The 21,611-nt window shown below is 35.1% G+C and overlaps 1 protein-coding gene across 1 annotated transcript in view; it reads left to right on the top strand.

Moving 5' to 3' along the window:
• LOC134528643 (lachesin-like) overlaps window positions 1-21,342 on the top strand; it is a 103,961-nt gene extending 82,619 nt beyond the window's left edge. The window contains exons 5-8 of the mRNA XM_063362440.1: window positions 6,815-6,943; window positions 10,994-11,132; window positions 16,057-16,205; window positions 21,264-21,342. Of these exons, the coding sequence (XP_063218510.1) occupies window positions 6,815-6,943; window positions 10,994-11,132; window positions 16,057-16,205; window positions 21,264-21,334 (488 nt within the window). The 3' untranslated portion in view covers window positions 21,335-21,342. The remainder of the gene's footprint in view (window positions 1-6,814; window positions 6,944-10,993; window positions 11,133-16,056; window positions 16,206-21,263) is intronic.
• The last annotated feature ends 269 nt before the right edge of the window (window positions 21,343-21,611 follow it).

Raw genomic sequence — 21,611 nt, forward strand, 5'->3', positions numbered from 1 at the left:
TAGCTCCTACATCGAAATACCTACCTGCATCAAAGAAAAATATGCGGTGGTCAATCTGTAAATACTTAGATGAGCACATATGTTTTAGTGTGCAATTCTGGTCAAGTTAAATGCGGGTGAGCATCTGAGCATGTTAGTCAGTGCTACAATGACTTGGAGGGGAAGTTCAACTTCACTAACAACGAGTTTCCCAATCCACTTCGCCAGATACCTCTGTTAGAGAAACAGAATCCTCGTGCCTGCATAAACATCTATAGCATCGACGAAAACCAGATGATTGTAACATCATGAGTCGTTCTAGAAGAGAAAAGAACATCTTTCAAACTTCTGTTCTTGGTCTTGAAATATGCAGTTTTTGTGAATTGTGTGGATAATTGTTTTGAAATATGCTGAGATGTGTTTGAAATATGATGAATTGTGTTTGAAATAGGAGTATTAGTGTTTAAATGTGTGTTCACATTAGTAATAGACACGTCTGTATTCTTTAAGAGGAATGGTTCTGAGTTAATAAATTAATTTAATGGAATGTGCTTCCAGATTTTCTTGAGTCATATATATTTTATTGAGTTTATTTTTTTGTATTGGTCTTGGAATATATTGAGAGATATCCGTTTGTATTGTCAATTCCTGACACCGAATAAGAAATTTCCGCATTTTAATCAGGTGGTACTTGAATAAAAATATCCATTACTCATTCGTTAAATATGCTAAGTACAGCCGAGAAACACTCGTTTGTAACATGATTCTCTCCCCCCTTGAGGTCTGGTTAAACAAGGCTGATTAATGTTAAGAATTGTGTGTCTATAAAAGCAAGGAAGTGAAATATTAGACGACTATAATGATCACGAGAAATGTGAAGATGATGATTCTAATAGTACTATCCCAGGTCTTGTTAATTATTTGGAATTAAAAGTTAACGAAGAAAGTAGCATTTTCATGGGTAATTAAAAAAAATTTTACACCAAGTTCTAGTCGCCTCCATGAAATTGAGAGCACTTTAGAACAGCCTAAGGCTGAAAATGTCGAAGACTGCGATTATTCACCTGAAGCTTACAAGAACTAAGACTATGATTAAGAACTTGAAGCTCAAAAGATCGAATACTGTGATAAAGTGTTGAGACCAAAATGATGGAAACGACTTATTAAACTAAATTATTCAGATTAGGCTTATGATGGTCGGTGGGGCGATTACAATTTTAATGACTTTAAGGCTGGTATTAAAAACGGAACTTTAGAGGTCTTAAAAGTATTAGTAATGAAAATTTACATAAGATGTTAGAAGCCGAAGATATTTATTATGTCACATGGAAATATTCTAACATATTGGTAGATAGGTTAAGACTTCTACTTGTCTCGCAAAAATGAAGAAAATTTACCCAATACCAAACAATTATGCTCTATACTTCGTGAAATAAGAAATGTATGCTACATACAATAACAACTTGTTTTGTCTGCATGTGTATAAAAGTGAAAAACCAAATTATACTTTGGATAAAAAAGTTTGTTTTATTTATTGTAATCTAATTTCTAGCTGAGGTTGGGTTCTCGTAGCACAACTTTTAACTTAAAGATGTAAAATTCGTAATAAATGACTAACAAAATGGAGAGTCATAATAACGTATTTCTGGCAATTGTGGCGGCTACGTGCTACATTGTAACTGAAATCATTTGGAGCCAAATGTGGATGGAGGCATTGTAGCCGGCTTGAGCTGGATTCTATCGTTTCCTTTAGTATTTTAGCTAATGTATCCTAGATATCGTATCCTACTGAGTTCACTGTTTTACCCAAATGTGTGTCCGTTTCATTGAATGTTTGTTGTCAAGTCTGTAGCCAGGGCTGAATATTTAATGGTTCAAAACCCCTTGGTCTTGTAGGAAGCATAAAATACATATTTCAGGGCTGTTTCGGCTCTACAGTAAGCTTTAAATTTGCTGAGTTGGTATTTTTATACCCAGATTTTTTCTATGTGTTTGATGTATTCTTGTAGCCTCGTGGTCTTGTAGCCTGGTAGTATTGTAGACACGTAGCCGATTGGAACCTTGTAGCTTGTAGCTTTGTAGCCAAGAAGTATTGTAGCCTTGTTCGAAATAAATAATTAAACCATATTTTCACCGATATAAAGGATGGGTGGATGAATGATTTATTCCTGCTCTAAAGGAAGTCATGTGAAGGGAGTTCGCAGCAAAAGGGAGTTATATTATGTGGATTTACATGTTACAGAAAATACAGAAAAACTGGCATGGTGCCTGTTAATGTAAAAGATAACTCACTCCTGGAAACAGTTTATTTTGATGCAAATAAACTAGGCGTAATAAAACTTAGAGCTAAAATTGAATATTTTGTATGTATTTATAAATGGTTAACATAAATATTCCGTGTTGTTAAAACACATAATTACCATCCGATATGTTACTACTTGGAAGATTTACGAGGTTTGGTGATACGTGGCGGATTCTATGGGGAACAAATTCAGCCTACCAAGTACCCAAGCGATTATTAAGTAGAAAAATTGATAGATTAGAAAGATGATGCCTTGTTTGTGAAGTGGCTAGGATTCGATAAATGTGATAATCAGTTGGATAAAATCTACTGATGCCATATAAATTATAATGTTTTGAAATGTTGTAAATTTTTATATTAATAAATGCAAGTCTAAAATAAATAAAAAATGTATTTATTCATGTGCTGTTTGAAACTTTTCACTAGTTACCAGAGGTCGGGATGTTCGTCGAAGGTGCTTAAAATGGTATTAGGAGGCTGGGGACGCGTGGCGACAGGTCTAAATGACGCAGCTATTTGGGGTGTGGATGGTTCAGGGTGAGGGGGGAGGGGGTAGGTCTGCTGACGTCAAAGGCCGTGCGTCAGTGACGTGTGTGCTTGGCACGCACGAACAGGACTGCAATAGAAAGGGTAGAGGGGTGGGGACAGTTGAACAATTGCAGCCTTAGGATGTATCATTCGTAGTTATCAACAGAGCTAGTAAGATGTGTCGGGCCACCTATGATAAGATTGTTGAGGATGAGTTCTATGCGTGCTGTCAGGAGGCTAGCGGCCAGGAAGAAGTTCTTTCGATGAAGACGAAGAGTCCAGGGAAGACATCTCAGATGTACCTGTGAACACCTCCACTCTGACTGTGGAGGATATTGCTGCTGTGAAGGGGGAATATTAGGCGCTTATTCCTCAATTATCGACTTTGGAGCTGTGTGGTGCTTGTATAGTTGTGTGGGCAAAGTATTTGATGCTAGCATGGAAAGTACTGCGGAGCGGGGCGTTGTGAAGAGGGTCGGTAACGCCTTCTGTTAACAAGGGGGAGAAGATGGTGCGAAGGATTGTGTGTTTTTTTTATTAAATATGTTAAATATTTTTTTTATATTTTATTTACTTCGACTTCTTGCCACGACTTAAAAAAATACTATTTTCATTTGATATGAAGTGCATCTCGTAGTGGCAGTAGGTAATGGCTTTGCTCGTAGCGACAGTAGGTAATGGCTGAGGTGAGTGTTGTAACTGCATCATGTACACTATAGCGATCAGACATTAAGTTGAAACGTAAAATGTTATGTGTCGGATGTGGTCTCTCTCGTGAAGATAGGGGAACATCTAATACTGTACAAATTTGATTCGGTATTTTTGTTTGTAGCATAATATTCTCGTGAACGATTAAAGCTGCTTGTGGTTTTTCTGTCATTAAAAATTTTAGGGGAGGGGGATGGATGTATACCCAAACATTTAAAATATTTGCTTCCGTGCAGCTCTTTAAACACGTGTACGCAAACATGTTCCTACTTAGAAGAGATACTTATCTACTTGTGGGTTAGGACTCTGAAAATTTCTGGTCCGCTAAGATGGAGTAATAAAGGTTTTTTTAAAATTATCATTTCTTTAACTATCACATCCACAACGATAGTATTGATAACATATATTTTAGTTTAAACCTATAAATGGTAGGACTTTAAGAAAAAATGGTGGTTACAACAACGAAATGACTGTGGATTTTATGGTCTATAAGGATCATGACAACATTGGTAGAGAATTGAAACTCGACCTTACATACACTAAGGTGCTTTAGGATGGTGATGACATCATCGGATGAAATCAATATGGCGGAATCCAGGATGGCTGCCCCCAGCAGACGATAATGGTTTAGATTATTGTTATTATAATAAATTTATTTTAAAGATGGTGGTGTTACGAAAAATTGCGACAGGGATGAGTGGGGTGTTCGATGATGTAATCGTAATGTAGAAGAGTGGGGCGCTCGATGATGTAAACGTAATGTATAGGAGTGTGGTGCTAGATAATTGTAACATTTAATTGAAATTAAATTATTAATTTTTATTTTTTTAATTAAAATCGGATAATAAATAAGGATTTTCAAGATGGCGGACATGACGTCATAATAAGGTGGAATGTTCTAGAAAACAAAATGGTTGTCAGGGTCAAAGGTTAAAGTCAAATCCAAGATGGCCGCCGGAAGTGACGTAATCCAAGATGGCGGCCGGAAGTGACGTAATCCAAGATGGCCGCCGGAAGTGACGTAATCCAAGATGGCCGCCGGAAGTGACGTAATCCAAGATGACCGCCGGAAGTGACGTAATCCAAGATGGCCGCCGGAAGTGACGTAATCCAAGATGGCCGCCGGAAGTGACGTAATCCAAGATGGCCGCCGTGGCTCCCCGGCTCCCCAGCCGTGAGCCGGTGTCCCAGGACCTACCAAATACACCTACTGTGGTCCATAATACTTGTTTATCTTAATCGCTGTGTTTATATGTTTGCTGCGTTTTCCAGGTTTGTTGTCTGCCTGCATTTAATATGTCTCGTCGTTGTTAGCCAACTGATGTTATATTATTTTTTTCCATGACTAAGTTCCTTCAACGTAATTTTTGTGCTGTATGATATTTCTATGTTGAACATTTTTTGCCCGTGCTGTCGTCGTTGTGCTGTGCATAGTACTTGTTAAGTTTCATCGTTGGTTCCGTTTGTCCGACATCAGCTGATTTTCTGTGAATTTTTTATCTTAGAAATTTTATTTTATTTATTTTTGTTTTTCCATGACAAACAGTGGTAAACTACAATGGCGAATGACCAAAAAACTGTATTAAAACTGTAGGTTATATTTTAAAGAACTGCAAATTTTAAACACAACAAAGATGTTTTGATTATTGTTTTCTCTGTTCGATTCCCTTTTGGACTGATGCATCCATCAATGCGCTTTAGCCCACCACTCTTGTTGACAAATTCCGTAGACCTTGTCTAAGCCCTTGTCTAAGCTAGCTTCACTGATACCACATAAAACCAAAATTTTAATTTCTTGAGTTTAGATATTACTACTTAATCATAACCTATTAAAACAAAAAAAAATAGTGTTCGGTACCTAATAACTGCATATTTATGACAATAGATTACATAATATGTTACATTCTGAATTATGTAGGCATTTAGGACCAATTCTAAAGTGACTGAAAAAAATCACAAACGCAACTTCAAATAAATTATATTATATTACGCTTCTCAACTACAAATGTACCTGAAACTGAACTTTATCAGCAACGCTTTGATGAGGTTGATATCAGGCAAGTTCAACAAGCATTATACAATATTTCTTTAGTTAAATATAATGCTCTTGACCTGCCTCACAACTTTTGAAATCTTTCATTATCCCTCGAGCACCTTATAGAGGCATCCCTTTTGCAGTAGAGCCATGCAGTGTCACGAGGGCATGGAGTCTCAAATAATATTAAATTGTCATTGGTTAAACCTGTTTATTCCACAGAAAAATTGGGCTATTTTCAAAGTGTGATGTCAGCATTGTAGCCAGATTGTTATGAGTGGTCTCCCCATATTCTGCCTCATATTGACATCATGTGAGTACAGTTCTTATAAGGGTAGACCTTAGTAATGCCCTATTAATCTTTTAAAAAGTTTCTTTATTTTCCATTATTTTAAGTGTATTTAGTTCCAAAACTACTTGCATGATGGAACTACCTACTGTGTCTTTTCTAAGTGTTATTCAGTAACTTACACATTAAAATTGATTAAATCTTACAGATTAAATTATTTAGCTCCTAAAATAGGTGAAACCGCATTTGGAAGGCACTCAAATGTAACTAGTGGCAGTGTTTATCGTCTGCCTGACTAACATAATAAAGAAAGTGAAATAAAGGAACTAGATTGGAAATAATTGATTCATAAATATACTCATGTGATTATCTCGTTATTTTCATGGTTTTTCTTCAAAAACTAATACATAAATAACCAGATCTTATAAGTTATTTTGTTGAAAACTAGTGACTAGCACAGTTCAATAATTGAAAGTCTGAAAGTATGAATATTTGTATTTATACTATAACCAACAAACAACTTGATCATTTACCTAATGGAGTCAGCACCACATCATGTCTTATTGCATTTAGATTATCTCAGTTATGAATAAATAAGTTTAGCCAAAACAATGAGACAAAACATCTGGTTGAAAGATTTCAGGTAATAGATGCTGTCTCTGGTAAACATTAATTGGATAGAGTAAAACTGTCAAATTGTGGTAGATGTAGATAGGAATGTAAATTTTACATCAATTATTATTTTGACTTTGTAAAGAAAAATTAAAATACTTCTGTTACTAATTATTTTTAACAAGGGAACTAGTATTGATTTTTCCACGGACTTGACGTGATGTTAACCTTTTGGGGCAGTGGCACATTTTAGTAGCTGGTTGTCGAAAGTGTCGATACGAACGTGCAGGGACCATGCGCCTGGATCAGTTGAGACGAAACGGGAGTGGCCATGCAGGTATGTTTTTCCCTCCGCCCGCAGTGGAGAGCTACAACGGCAGCCTGCTGCACTTCTGGCGGCTGGACCGCCGGCAGATGGGCGCCTACCTCTGCATCGCCTCCAACGACGTGCCTCCGTCCGTCAGCAAGAGGATCATCCTGAGCGTCAACTGTGAGTCCTGCGGGTCGCTCGACCATTGGTCCTGCGCTCTCGGCCTTCATCCAACAAAACACAGCTCGTATGAAACTAACCAGTATCTGGATCCATCTACTTAATAAAACTACAACACTGACTAACAGACAACGAACAGCTTAAACCGGTAGGGCCAGAGATTTTAAATTTGGAGGAAGTGTTCCTTGAGTACCCTAAAGGTTCACTAAGAAAGAATTTAACGGAAATCAGCTTCCAAAGGGGGTTACGGAGGCTTTAAAGATCAAAATTTTCCTTTTCTTTCAATGCTTTTTTTTTATATTGTTGGTACTTTATTTATTCTCTCCTTGCCAACGGCTATTGAAAGGTTTATGCCTTTTTCGTCGCCTGGTGACGGTTATTAAATTTTCATACTTTTTAACTCTATGATCTAAATCAGCTACGAATGGGGATTGCGGGGACGTTAAGAGGCCACTCCAGTGTTTCAGGGGCACTACGCAACCCGCGTTAACCTCATAAGATTCAATGCTATTTTCATTTTTCTTATAACTTATTAACTAATATAGATTTCGAAATGATGCTTGCTTGATATGTAAGACAACGATGCTCTTATCAAAGCCCCTTACTTCAAAAACGTGCATAAATTATGGTTCAAACCTAGACAATACACTTATGCATATTAGTAAAGATTAGAATAAAACCATAATTTATGCACGTTTTTGAAGTAAGGGGCTTTTATAAGAGCATCGTTGTCTTACATATCAAGCAAGCATCATTTCGAAATCTATATTAGTTAATAAGTTATAAGAAAAATGAAAATAGCATTGAATCTTATGAGGTTAACGCAGGTTGCGTAGTGCCCCTGAAACACTGGTTTTTAAATTATTATGTCATACAGACTTGAAACTCAGTAGGGAGGGTCTTTATGTTACATAGTCATCAACCAAAAACTGTTTTCCTAAAACCAGCTACCAAGGTAGACGGGTTTCGGAAGCATTAAGTATAAACTTTTCCCGAATTTTAAGTATATGCCCTAGAAACTTGAAACTTGATACTGAGGTTCCTTATATTGCATTACCATAAACTGAGACCGGGGTTTCTCGAAGAATAGCTACTAAAGTAAAAAAGGGGGGGGGGATTTATCCCGGGCAACACCGGGTACTTCAACTTGTAATCCAATGTGTTTACAACTGCTTTCGAGACTTACTAATCTGCACAAAATCTAATCTATTTCCCGATGAGCAGAAAGATCTATATTTGCCAAAACTCATATCTTTAACCTGATAAATCTAAGCCCAGATTTTATTACTTTATTGTTATTATTGAATTTCCTGTTTGAATGTAATATCGTTAGTAATGTTTCAGAAAGTTCTATGTCTCTATAGCATATAGCACTCTATGTATTCTCTTTCGTCCAGTACATTGTCAATTCGTCTAACCCCGTTAGGTACTATTTAACCGCGCCTATAAACTTTTAATACCGGTTATTTATAAATAAGTTATTTTAAGTACCTATTCCGATTGTATTTTTTAAACAATAATTTTTCACACTTTTTTGTTACTGTTGACATTGTGTTAATGTAACTAGGTTATAAAGTTGCTGTGACAATCTGAACTATCGACCAATCAGAGGTCAGCTTTGGTTTTAAGACCGTTTAAATGAGCAGAACAAATTTGCTTCTTCTGTGATTAAGATTTATTTGCAACAGATGCCAAGACCGGCGTAATGCATATATCCAGTGTTTTAACTCAGATTTAAGCACATCCGAACGTTTAAGGGTGGTTTTCTTATTGTAATTTTCGTTAACTATAGTGTTTGGGGCGGAATTATAACGAATTCCGTTTTAATAGGAGTGAAAGATATGTAATTAACTGATAAAATTTATTCCAAAAGTACACACGCGTTTTGGACTACTCCTGAATCTATTATTGTCATGAAAATTACGTTGGTATTTTATACTTATATTAATGATAGTTTGATTAAGTGTGATTTGACACTACGAACATTGGAATTGGTTAACAATACTTTCTGAGAGGCGTTTTGCAAACAGCCAATTTTACTACGTAAATATTTTATTCTATAGGTACTATTTCAGAACAGCAATAACCTCTATCCTCAGTGATCCTGTTTTATTTAAGAGCTTGTGTTCTGCCACTGAGTATGCTACCCGTGTAACGAAACCTACTTTGAAGTATTCTGTGTGTTACAAGACAGGCTATAATTGTGTTAATTAAGCGTGGAGTCTCACGAGCGAACGTCCGGAACTGCGGAGGTATTCGGGTGTTGTCGTCGGGTGTCGGCTAGTCTCGGGCGGAAGAGCTGCTGGCTCGCTCTCGCTATCGCTCCAGGTGCTGTCTGGCAGCGGAGTGAGTGGCAAGAGTGGCCACTCTTCTCCAGGGGAGGCGAGCGACCCTGGTCATCAATATGAAAGCGGACCACGCGTCAAACATCCCAACCCCCTCTCTGATTATAGACTATGTGCAACTCTTCATCCGTACCATCCTCCGAGTCCTGCATACTCCTACTTATCCTATAAATGTCTGTGCCTAGGGTTATTTTACTGTATTTATTCCCAGGTTTGACCTGGGCCCAACTTAGCATAGTTTTAAGCTATATATATATGTTATCTTTAATAGATTTGTGCAATGGGAGTGCATGACTTGATGTAAGTTTTTGGACACACGCCATTGCTAAGAACTTTTTCTGTTGAAGAAAAACTAATAAATAAAATAAATTAATAAAAATACCCAAAAAAGACAAAAACACACAAAATTAAGCAAACAATTGCTGTTGTCAACAAGGATATGAACACCACAAAATATTCCGAAACAGGAATATGGTCAACAAACAAAGAAAAACAAAGATATATATATATATATATATATATATTCAAAATGTATGGCCAATGGCTGGCCAATCCCAGAACAAAGCCCATGATTCATACGACCCACTCCCTGCATGGCTAATCGCTAGCATGACTAGATGTATTTACTTCGGCCTGAGACGCACCTAGGTCCCTCCCTAACACGGAAAACTCCAACAAATAAACTTTTATATTAATATTGTTAGAAAAAATAGGTCGTGTAACTAAGTACACGTGATAGAGGTGAAATTTTTTTGGAAATTCGAACCTTGAATTGTAAGTATATCGCAGGGGTAAAACGGTAGAGAGAGGTAGAGAGAGAGAGAGAAAGAAAACATTTTTCTAAATAAGTATATCTAACTGTTGAAATACTCACACCATAAAGAAAAACTATGTGTGTAACTGTTACTTCAAACAATTCTGCCATTTGAAACACGCCAAATCTCTGAACGAAATAAGTTATTCATAAGAGGTAGTGCTACATATGCGGAAAATGCAGGGCCTCTCTCAACAGCGCTCTCTACGCTGCTGGTTGAACAAGGAGGCACGCGAGTGCGCTGGTAGCAAATATGAAATTCAAGGTACTCACGACTGACTGTATAGGATACCTATATCTATTTTTTGAAACAAGCGTATGCTCAAACTCTCTGTATTATTCTTTCGTTCATCTAAATTTTTTTTTGTTCAATGCCGTTTGGACGTTTGACGCTGGAGTGTGTATAACGAAAACGAGCCCAGAAACGTATATGGCACAGTGCTCTCTTTATATATATTTGGCCACATAACCTATTATCTGTCGTTTTCGCGCCAATAACGTTTCACAACAATGTTTCATGAATAATGTTCGCAGACTTTCACGGCCAGTGTCTGAAGTAGCTTGGCTTCAGGGTTGCAGCCGTGTCCTTGGCGAATGAATTCACCGATGTTTCGGTGGACATTGCAGTCGCCATCATCAGGGATCAGTTACCTACTCAAATGGAAGCGACAGGTAACTGATCCACGATGATGGCGACTGCAATGTCGAACGAAACATCGGTGAATTATTCGCCAAGGAGACGGCTGCAACCTGGAAGCCAAGCTACTTCAGTGTTCCACGAAAACTTTGCACTGAAATTCGGCCTTGGAATTTTTACTCTGATCGGGGCCCGAGGGAGTTACGTTTCAAAAAAAAAAAAACAATTGCAGGCTGGTGTTTTGCTGTGTGCAGTCGCGCCGGTGGTGAAGGTTCCCAACCAGCTGCTAGGGGCGCCACTGGGCACGGACGTGCCGCTCGAGTGCCAGGTGGAGGCGTTCCCCAACACCATCAACTACTGGGTCAAGAACCGCGGGGAGATGCTGCTGGACGGGTGAGTCTCTTTCCTCCCCAGGAGGTCCGCCGGGTCTTCTGCGTGCCAACGCGGTGCGGGACCCTCCGAGCTCATCGTTCCACCACCATCAAACAATGGTGTATCTACACGGCACTGTTTTTTTTGACGTGACAACGTCTGATGAATCGACGAACGCCGGCTGCGCGCACGAAAAAAGTGTCCCGTTAAGCACATTTGTCCCGTTACGCGGTGTCCCGTTACGCTCATTGTACGCTTGCGCCGCATCTATCTATCTCTCTTCCACTCGATTGGAACAAACATCGATTTGAATTTTTCGAGGCACATTTAAACTTGAAACACTCCCATTCGTTTCCTACTTTTCCTATCATCGTCCTATCCTTAACAGAATAACAAAGATTGGAAGAAGTTAAATAGCAAGCATGTATAAAAGTTATACTTAGTTAAAATAATCTCTTCGTTAAAGTAATAAACATGTTTGAATTAATGAGTGCAAATAAAAGTAAATTTATCAATAAAATTGTAGATTTAATTTCACTCCTTCTTTGTATCTACACAAAATAGTGATAATTTAATAAAAATGATTCAATTTATTTTATAAAAGTATGCAATCATTTCATCAATGTTTTGTTATGACGTTGTCACGTTAAACTATCGTCCGTAAACTGATTTTACAGACAACCAATTTTTTTTTTAAATTAAACAGAAATATGCTATTATTATTTGGTGTAAAGAAATCAGGCCTACTCTCTGTGAATTTCTCTCAGTCCACCGTTCTTAACTAAAGTTATATCCAGAGTAGCAATCTGCAAAATTAAAAATGGCAGATGAAACTTTAAAGTCTAGCATGGAACATGTTTGAAGGTTTATTGCGTTCAAAACGGATTGCACCAGTAGTAACGGATATTGAAAAATTTACATGTTTTGTCCTATCACCATCGTTTTTCTTCTTGTATGGAGATAATAATTAAATGGCTTCTTAGAAAGATGAAAATGTAAGTAATAACTGTAGCTTTGCCACATATTCTTGATTTTTTGACGAAATTATAGTTTAGCAAATGCTTCGTATATTGCTCGTTTTGAACTACACCTTGGATATAACGTTAAATTACAGACATTTATAAATTTCTAATTTTACTGAATCTCCACGGGCTTTTACGCTTTGTGTCGTCCCATTACCTCCAATGGTCAACAATTTTTTACAAACCGTTCCACGAATAATTTTCCTGTATTAACTACGCACAAATTTAAGTGAAATTATTGAATATTCGATTTTTTTTTCAAGGTTAAAATTATCACGCTTAAATAAAACATAATTTAAAATTTAAAATTATGAATATGCAGATACTTATGCAGATATACTCAGTATTGTCTTGAAAAAATTTCTTATATGCAAAAATAAACTTAGCCATGTGTTGGAGAAAGTTTTAATATCTTTCTTGTAGTTTTATAAACAATTTACTGGCAAATGGTTGTCCAAATTTTTTTTTCTGTGTCTGACAAAGCTCAACATGTAACTTAAAGTATAGATATTGATAATTGAGAAATTATTCGGAAGTATTTGGTAATAGAATCATATGCAAGAACGACGAGTCTTTGCAATCTTACATTGAAAATATATATATTTTTTTTTTAGAAATTTATAAGAATTTATAAAAAATTCTTCTTTGACATATGATTAATTAGACACTGGTAAGAACTGCCTAACCAATATCTTCAACGTAATCAACTGCAGAAGATGCAAGTAATACAATATACACAAGATATTATTTTTATTGGACTTTAATTCATATCATGAATATAAAATATCACTCTACGCGGAAACGTTTATATACTTAGACTTGTATATTGTTATATTTTTTTACCTTATTTTTCCTTTGAGTTTAGATGAAAAAGCCATTTTCCATTGGGTATGAATTTTATACCCAAATGTTGTTTACATCTAGTTATGTTAACACATGAACGCTTCGAGTGGTTTCCAAACGAAACATATCCTTTCTTTGAATAATTTCTGCATTGGGTTTTTTAGCCGGGTTGAAACTTAAATTTTTACAATGGTTTTGCTAATATTTCTTCAAAAATTTTTATACACTTATTAAAATTTTAATAAACTATGTTTACGTTATAAAGTGAATAGGGGTTTACAAATCGATGGCAAACATTTACGACGATATTAAAAGTTCTGGGGCGGGTCTCTGGGCGGTTGCATGGCTGCCCTGCCCTGGGTGCAGAGAGGAGTAGTATTTTAATTCTGGATTATTATTTACCATATTTTTTGAATTATTTAAATAACAACGTTTTTTATAAATGTTATCATTCATTATTCACAACGTATTAAAAAAACTCTTTTAAAGGAAGAACGAATAAAAAATTTGTACTTTGATAGATGTTATGATTTATGTTTAGCTGTTGATTAAGGTTATAACGTATTTCTTAAAGCTGATTTATGCGAACATTTAATACTTTATCAGCCCTTTCGTGCATACTCGTGGACAGTAAAATGTTGTTATATTTTACCTCTAGTTCATTAATATGCGTTTTTCATAGTGTTGAGGTTGGAGATCTCAGGCAAATCTGTGGCAAGTTGATGTGCGACAAGTAAGTTAATATTTTAGTATTTTCTTTTCTTTATTGAACGGAGCTTAGATCTCCCGAAATCCTAGTTATTCTACCTCTAAACAAAACTGTGTTATAACATTCCGATCTACCTGGGAAATAAACCCGGGAGCCCTGATCTAAGATCAGTCATTCTAACAATTGGATTCAACAATCGAACAAAGATTGAAATAGTTTATTAAGATTTTAGCTAGTCCTTTTTATTTCGCTGTATTTCAGAAAGAGTAAATACATTTAAGTTTATTTATTTGAAAGTTAAATTTTAATTTTTTCTTAAAAGTCGCAAATCACATAAAGCAAGTATGAAAATTTTCCCATGACGATTTTGCTGAAAGGTAAACAATGGAAATATTTATCGGACTAGGACTGGTTGGCGGTGGATTAGCACAGTTCCGTTAAATGGAGCGTGAATGCGTTCACTGGAGCGTGGGGCATGTTTCCATTTCTGATTTTATGCGAGCATGTGCAACATGGATTTTCTCTCAAGCGGGTTTGGGGAAAGTGTTAAATGGGGCGCGCGCCAAAGAGTACACCATAATTTAGTGAAAATCAGAACGTGGCTGCCATGACTACCATTATATCACCGCATTTCCAGAGTGACGATTGTTTTGCATACTCTTGTCACTCCAGGCTACACACATTTTCCCAGAAATAGTTTGTAATTCTACACGAAATATATTGTAACTTTGCATACATTAAATACGTTTTTCGAGATGATACTGCAAGTATTTCGTACGAAAATTGATGCATAATTTTATATTTTAATTAATGTTTCATTAAAATAAATTTTTTCAAAACCATGGAAAATTTAATTAAATATTCGATAATTGGACTTTATTTCGTTTTTATTATGCTTATTAATGTGCACTGTTAGTATTGGAAAGTAAGTTATTCAGGAAACGGTTTACAAATAACATTAACTACTGTAGGTACTAGAACAAAACACAGTAATAATTATCCGGTAAGAATCCGAACCCAGTATTACTGCAAACTCAATTTTGAAGTGATACAGTTGTTTGCAAGTTAATGCAAAAATTTACAAATATCTGTAATTTTTAAATGAATATTTATGTTACATTTACAAAAAATATATATTTATAGTGTTTAGTAGACATGTTCTACATATCCGAGACAATAGCATGCTCTCATTGGCCGATGCAAAGGCTTGAAGCTTTTTATCCCGTGGCCTGGGTTGCAAATAATTCCGTCGCACTCTTCTGTGTTCATGACTTGCTCAAGGCCGTGCCAGACATTTCAAATCAAGCAAGTACTACTCGCGAACATAAAGGACGTGTAAGAACATGTACTGCATTTCTACTTTTCTGCTGAATTGATAGGCAATATCACCATGCTTCTACTGTAACTTAATGTTTTCCTGACCGTTTCGCTGTAAAAACATTTTTACATTAAATTTATGAAGACAACATGTTACATATTATCCCGATATATTGGAAATAAAATATATCGTAAATATATTATTCACTTTGATCATTAACTCAAAAGAATAATCTTGTTATGGTAACGAAACATTCGGAAACTAAATAAGTACACAAAAAAATTGGTTGACTGTAAAGTCGGTTTACGGACGATAGTTTAACGTGACGTCATAAAAAACATTGACGAAATGATTGCATACTTTTATGAATAAAATTGAATCATTAATATTGAATTATCACTATTTTGTATGGATACAAAGAAGGAGTGAAATGAAATATACAATTTAAATGATAAATTTGCTTTTATTTGCACTCATTAATTCAAACATGTTTATTACTTTAACGAAGAGATTATTTTAACTATAACTTTTACACATGTTTGCTATTTAACTTCTTCCAATCTGTGTTATTCGGTTAAGGATAGGACGATGATAGTAAAAGTAGGAAACGAATGGGAGTGTTTCAAGTTTAATGTGCCTGGAAAAAGTCACATCGATGGTTGTTCCAATCGAGTGGAAGAGAGATAGATGCGGCACAAGCGTACAATGAGCCAAACGGGACACAGCGTAACGGGACACTTTTTCTTGCGTGCAGCCGGCGTTCATCGATTTATTAGACGTTGTCACGTCAAAAAAAACTTTTCTGGCTTCACGTCCCTTTGTTTCCACTATTTGGAATTGGACACAAAACCTGGAAATCAATACCCTGCTTAGTTTTTTTGAAGATCCTGTTATCTACAACTACATAAAACAATTCGTTTATTTAAGGTGGATTCTTCGTTAAAAGTCCGTAATTTTAATGCAGTAGCTAAGTATTGAGTGCCTACCCATGGCACACTGTTTTTAATACTATGATAAGTAGCATTAGTCAACGTGTAATTTTGTTTTACGCAGGCCAAAGTATTCCATACAGGAGAACAGATCGGTCTACAAGATGTTCATGTGGCTGGTCATCAAAGCTTTCAACAAGTCGGACATCGGAACCTACAACTGTGTGTCCACAAATAGCCTCGGGCGAGCGGAAGGTACTTTGAGGTTGTATGGTAAGTGATTGGTGAGTGATTCCTAACGAATTGTCACATTAAATTTCTTATATAAATGTTTCATTAGTGATTATGATGGCTATTTTGGTTGGACAGTTTAATATTTCAGACAATCATATCTTTATAACCAAACGAGTGGAGTTTATTTACTTTAAAGAAATACGAGAGTTAAGGTAAAAGTAAACAACTTTTCTATATGAGGAGCCAAGAGCCCCCCCCCCCCCCCCCCTTTTTTTCCCGTAAAAACACCGGGTCATGGACCTTTCCATTTCTTCGCCAGTCTGATGCTAACAGCGAGCCGAAAGGGTCGATCACTGTTCATAGCGTCAATTTGAAATGCGTGACAAAATTAAATAAGGTTCGTAGTGTAATACACGCCTTTCGAATGCAAAAAAAAATTCCGCCATATCGCGTTTCACAGACGGATAAACGTGGTTTATGCTAATGTGACGATTCAAAGCTTTAGTCGGAAATTGGTGCGCCATATTTAATGGTGGGCGAACGAATGTTCATTCACACTCGAGGCGACCTTCAGTTGTGGCTGACGAACTGAAATAGAGAATCGGGGGAATAAATTCTGCAGGATAGATAAGAAGTGACAACGAACTGAAAGAGGAAGTTAATGATTGGTTTAAAAACTTGGCGGTAACTGAGCACGCAGAAGGCATAGGAAATATGGTGAAACGCTAAATTAAATTTGTATAGACAAGGTATCATATGTTTTAAAATAAGTTTTGTTTCATTGTCTTAGATGAAATAATATTTAAAGAAACAAACATTCTTTACTTTTATACTTTGATGTAGAAGCTAACATGTTTAATGTGATATAATTGGTAGGACTTTCGTGGAGCAGGAATGTCCCATCCTTAAAATGAATTGCAGTTGATTCAACATTGGCTTTTGATGAAAATTTTATTTTGAGAATTTTGTTTGCATGAGTTTCAACACTTAAGTCTCACGTTTACCTTAGATACACATTTTCTTTTACAAATAGATTAGCTTAACTGGCTATAGGAAAGAATTTATTTGAATATTAATAAAAAAATATTCAAGACCTTCAAAATTAATTATTTATCTTCGCTCACTTTTATGGAGCCTGTGAACTTAAAAAATTCTCCCATTAAAATCCATCATACGCAATCATTCCAAGTTGGAGCTTTAACCCATGACGCAGCAAGTGATTTACATATTCCTTTGTTAAATTTAATCATCGCCTAACCAACATAAATATCATGTTAACCATCATAACAATATTTCTATATTGACAAGATCTGCATGGAGAGTTCAGCAGTTAAAAATGTGAGGCACAGCGGTTAATGTACAATAGCAAATGCGAACCATCATGTCAAAAATAATTCCGCTTTAATATTTCTGATATAAATAATAATAACCTTTAAACTTTTTTCTTTAGAAGAGAATATTAGTGAAGTGAAACTTGTTTGCTGAGGGGACTACAATTTTCGAGCGTTACGAAAATTCCGATCACATGAGGGAAATAGTAAGGTATGTGGTGGGGGAACGGGTAGAGGAGGAGAGTGCGTGTGGTGACGCCACTCCAACGCATGCACTAGCGGTCGAATGGGAAGACTGCGATGAGGAGGTATAGGTACCTAGTGGAGTATGCTATATGCTAGATGTAACGGCTGGAAGGAGAGAGGTAGCAATGACGCAGCAATAATACTACGGAATTCTCGTAACGCGGCTTGTGTTTGTCTACTCTTCAGTTTTCATACCGGCTGACGATTGACGCTACCATATTTATTTTATTGAAAGTATATATACAATTTAATTATTTTTGTGGAACAGAGTTATTGATTCTTGCGATTAACTTTAAAAGTAATATTAATTTTTATGTAAATAGCGTGATTGAAAATGTAAAAAAAAAATACGTATAGAATTATGATGTCAACTTTGTAAGTATAATTTATTTTTGGTATGGGAACAATGAGATTTTAAATGTCAAAAAGACTTATGGACTTGTGAGAGAGACTATATGAGCGTAATTTTGTTCGATTGGAGAGATTTGTTTTGTTCTTTTATTTTATTCAGCTGTTTGTTGTGATTTAACGTCGAGTCTGAAAATAATAAAAAGGCAGAAGCAGATAAGAGGTATTATGAAAGGCAACGTGGGAATAAACAGCCAATAGAGGCGCCGAAAAGTGTCAGTGAACGGATGCGAGAGTACAGGGTGCAGAAAAAGGTTTTTTTTTTTTTAAATTTCAGATCATACCCGCATCCTTATATTTCTACATTTTTATATCTTGTTCAGTACAAAATTACTTATAATTTATTTATATCCATACCAAATAATCACGAAGTTTCTGCGTCTCTGCCTGAGGACGGGAGCAGATAGCAGTTCCCGAAACGTAGCTTGTTTCTGTTTTAGAAAACTATTGTGTTTGTTTCATCTTTTCGTTTTGTCGTTTTCTTGTCTAGTTTCAACTGTTGTGCTGAATTTTTTTGGGTTCAATATTTTTGTGCTATCATCATTTGTGGGGTTTTTTACGTTCTGTTAGTCCATTTTTCTTTGTTTTTCTTTGTTTGTTGACCATATTCCTGTTATGGAATATTATGTGGTGTTTATATCCTGTTGACAACAGAAATTGTTTTTGCTTAATTTGTGTTTTTGTCTTTTGTGTTTTTGTGTAGTTTTCTTCTACAGACATACATGTGCTTAGCAATGGCGTATGTCAAAAAGATTACATCAAGTCAAGTTTCACGTCTGTCTCGCGTGGACCCCACGCACACAAATTTGTTTGTGCTATCGTTCTTTGAGAATAATTACCTAATGAACGAATAAACTGCAACCCTCGATGTTATTACGAACGTTGTTTTTTGCTATTTACTCGTTCCCGTTGACTAGGTTTCATTTATTCGTAGTTTGTCTGGTGATAAAAAAAACGCTATCAGGAAATAGCATTTTATTTCAAATAAGCTGACGATCATCATCTTGCACGTACGCATCTCTGCCAATTAGGCTCATTTGCTTCCCAATCAGGTTACCGTAATGAACGTGCAGAACCATTGTGATGAAATTACCATGGCGGGTAATGTGCTTGGGTAGATAACGTTACCCAGTTGAGCGTGTGTGACTATCATATTTCATTTCCAGAAGCTCGCCTCAGTTACTGCACGGGGAAATATCCACTTCAGACATAGCTTAACTTAAATAAGTAACTTCTAATCTTAAAGAAAGAATGAAAAAGGTGTTACGTACATATTTGCTAGGTTTATTTTTAAAGTGCTAAAATAATATTAGATATTTTTTTCCTCTTATAAAAAATACTCTATGTTTTAAAATTTCTTAGAGAATTTTAAATGCTATTGAATGAACAATCCTTGTGTGTGTGCACATATATTATTTATTTATATTGTTCCCTAAAACAGCTTTAAATGTTCCAATAATTTTACGTAAAAGTGTTTTCGGGATCCCTATTTACAATTATTAGATCCCATTGTAGTGAAAAATCCATTTAATGTATATTAAAGTATTAAAATATGCAAAGGCAACTGTAAACCAATATTTAACCGAAGAGATATAAATATGGTTGAAAACCCAATACTGCACCATGGACATGTTTGTTAATGCGTGTGTCAACTTAAACAAAGAGAACCGATTAAATTACATACACGCAAATTGAACACACATTCACATTAACAATATTTTATTTTAATTGTAGCTAAATAAATGGGATACACTTTCACTTGCAGCCTCACTGTCTGTATGAATGTGAGAATTTATGTACGATGTGGTCTATGATGTGATAATTTTTTGAGAGTATGGAGTTATGTGCTGGGGACAAAGGTGTATATTGCAGCAACAGATCTATTTTATTTAGTTAAAAAAAACACAGTTATCTGTAATTTATTATCTTTAAAGCTCACAAAATGTTGATTTTTTTTTTAATTTTCCGTCATTGCTTTCATTAAAAAGCCATTTTTACAATTTTGATATATACCTCTCTCACATTTGTTATTCCGTCACTAATATTTTCAACAGATATTCACTCAGTGTAACACAATATTTGTAAAAGTTTACGTAATTATTTGTACTTATTTTCACTTGTGTGTCTTTTAAAGCCCGTTATATTACAGTATATGGATATCTGTAGAAAATAATATTGACAGAACAACATATTCAAGTTATGTAAAAATTCAAATCAATATACATGGTGTGTGAGACGAAGTCTTAAGTGAGATCACTAAAGACAAAGCTTTTTATGATAGTGTTTCCATTCATTTTCTTCATTGCCGAGATAATACATTCTTTGGTACATAGGCATAAGTTTAGGTACCTTTTAAGTTTATATTTACAGAAACTATTTTTGTTTGAACAATGCGTTTTTTTTTCAGTTATATATGTAAGTAAAAATGGTTAATTTTTAATGCACATATTGCCACAGAGTTTTTATGCATGTAAGTAGTAATACAGTAAAATAATTGTATTATTCCAAGTGGCAGTCGGACTCACAGTTATTTTATAAATAAAAAAGTACTAAAATCTCACCTTTGTTCACAATATTATGCTAGCAGGCACTTACAGATATTTTAATAATTAGTGTGTTTTAATAAATGTCCATCTTTAATCATAAAATCAACATACAATGAAATATAATTTTTTATCTATTTTACTATGTGTATATTTCTACTTCATTTGTAATTTCGTCTTAATAAACCATAATGTTGCTGTCTTTCGAATTATAGCTGTACTTTTTTTACATTTTGCATTTGTAAAGCGTTAAATTAATGAATACAGTATAATGCTATTAAAGTAATATTGTTATTTTATAATTATAGGAAGTTAGGAATTGCTGAGTTATAAATTTTAATTAAAACAATTTTTTATTCTTTGTTTACACTGTTTTTTATAATATATGTTTGTTTATGTCTATTTGTTAAAACCTACAGTATCACTTTCATATAATGTTTCGTAAATTCTTCTCTATGTTTTATTATATATGCTAGATCTTTTGTGAATGTCAGTCTTGTGTGGTTATTATATATTTATTTAGTACATACAGTCTCATCTCTACTTTATACTTTTTTTTTAATTTACAGAAATTAAAACATATACAGGCGTGAATCACGGAACATCTAATGATCGTGGAACCATTGTCGGAGGTAAGTGAAAGTTATTCAATCCACACTTTACGTAAATGCTTTAAATTCATAACTAGTGAAGAATGTTCCAATATTTGCTACATGCAGCTTATAAAAAATATAAACTAAAAATAAAAATATATCTCCTGGCAGTTGGAAAAAAATAAACAAGTGTAAAAAATCAAAACGCTGAAACTGAAGCATGATTTTTGTAGCGACGTTTTATTCCCATGAATATAATATAGTTACCTCTTAACTATTAGAGTATTTTATTACAATTTTTGTTAGTACTGGTGTTTACAAAAG

Source organism: Bacillus rossius, chromosome 1, assembly GCF_032445375.1.
Source record: "Bacillus rossius redtenbacheri isolate Brsri chromosome 1, Brsri_v3, whole genome shotgun sequence".
In the NCBI taxonomy this organism is placed as follows: Eukaryota; Metazoa; Arthropoda; class Insecta; order Phasmatodea; family Bacillidae; genus Bacillus; species Bacillus rossius.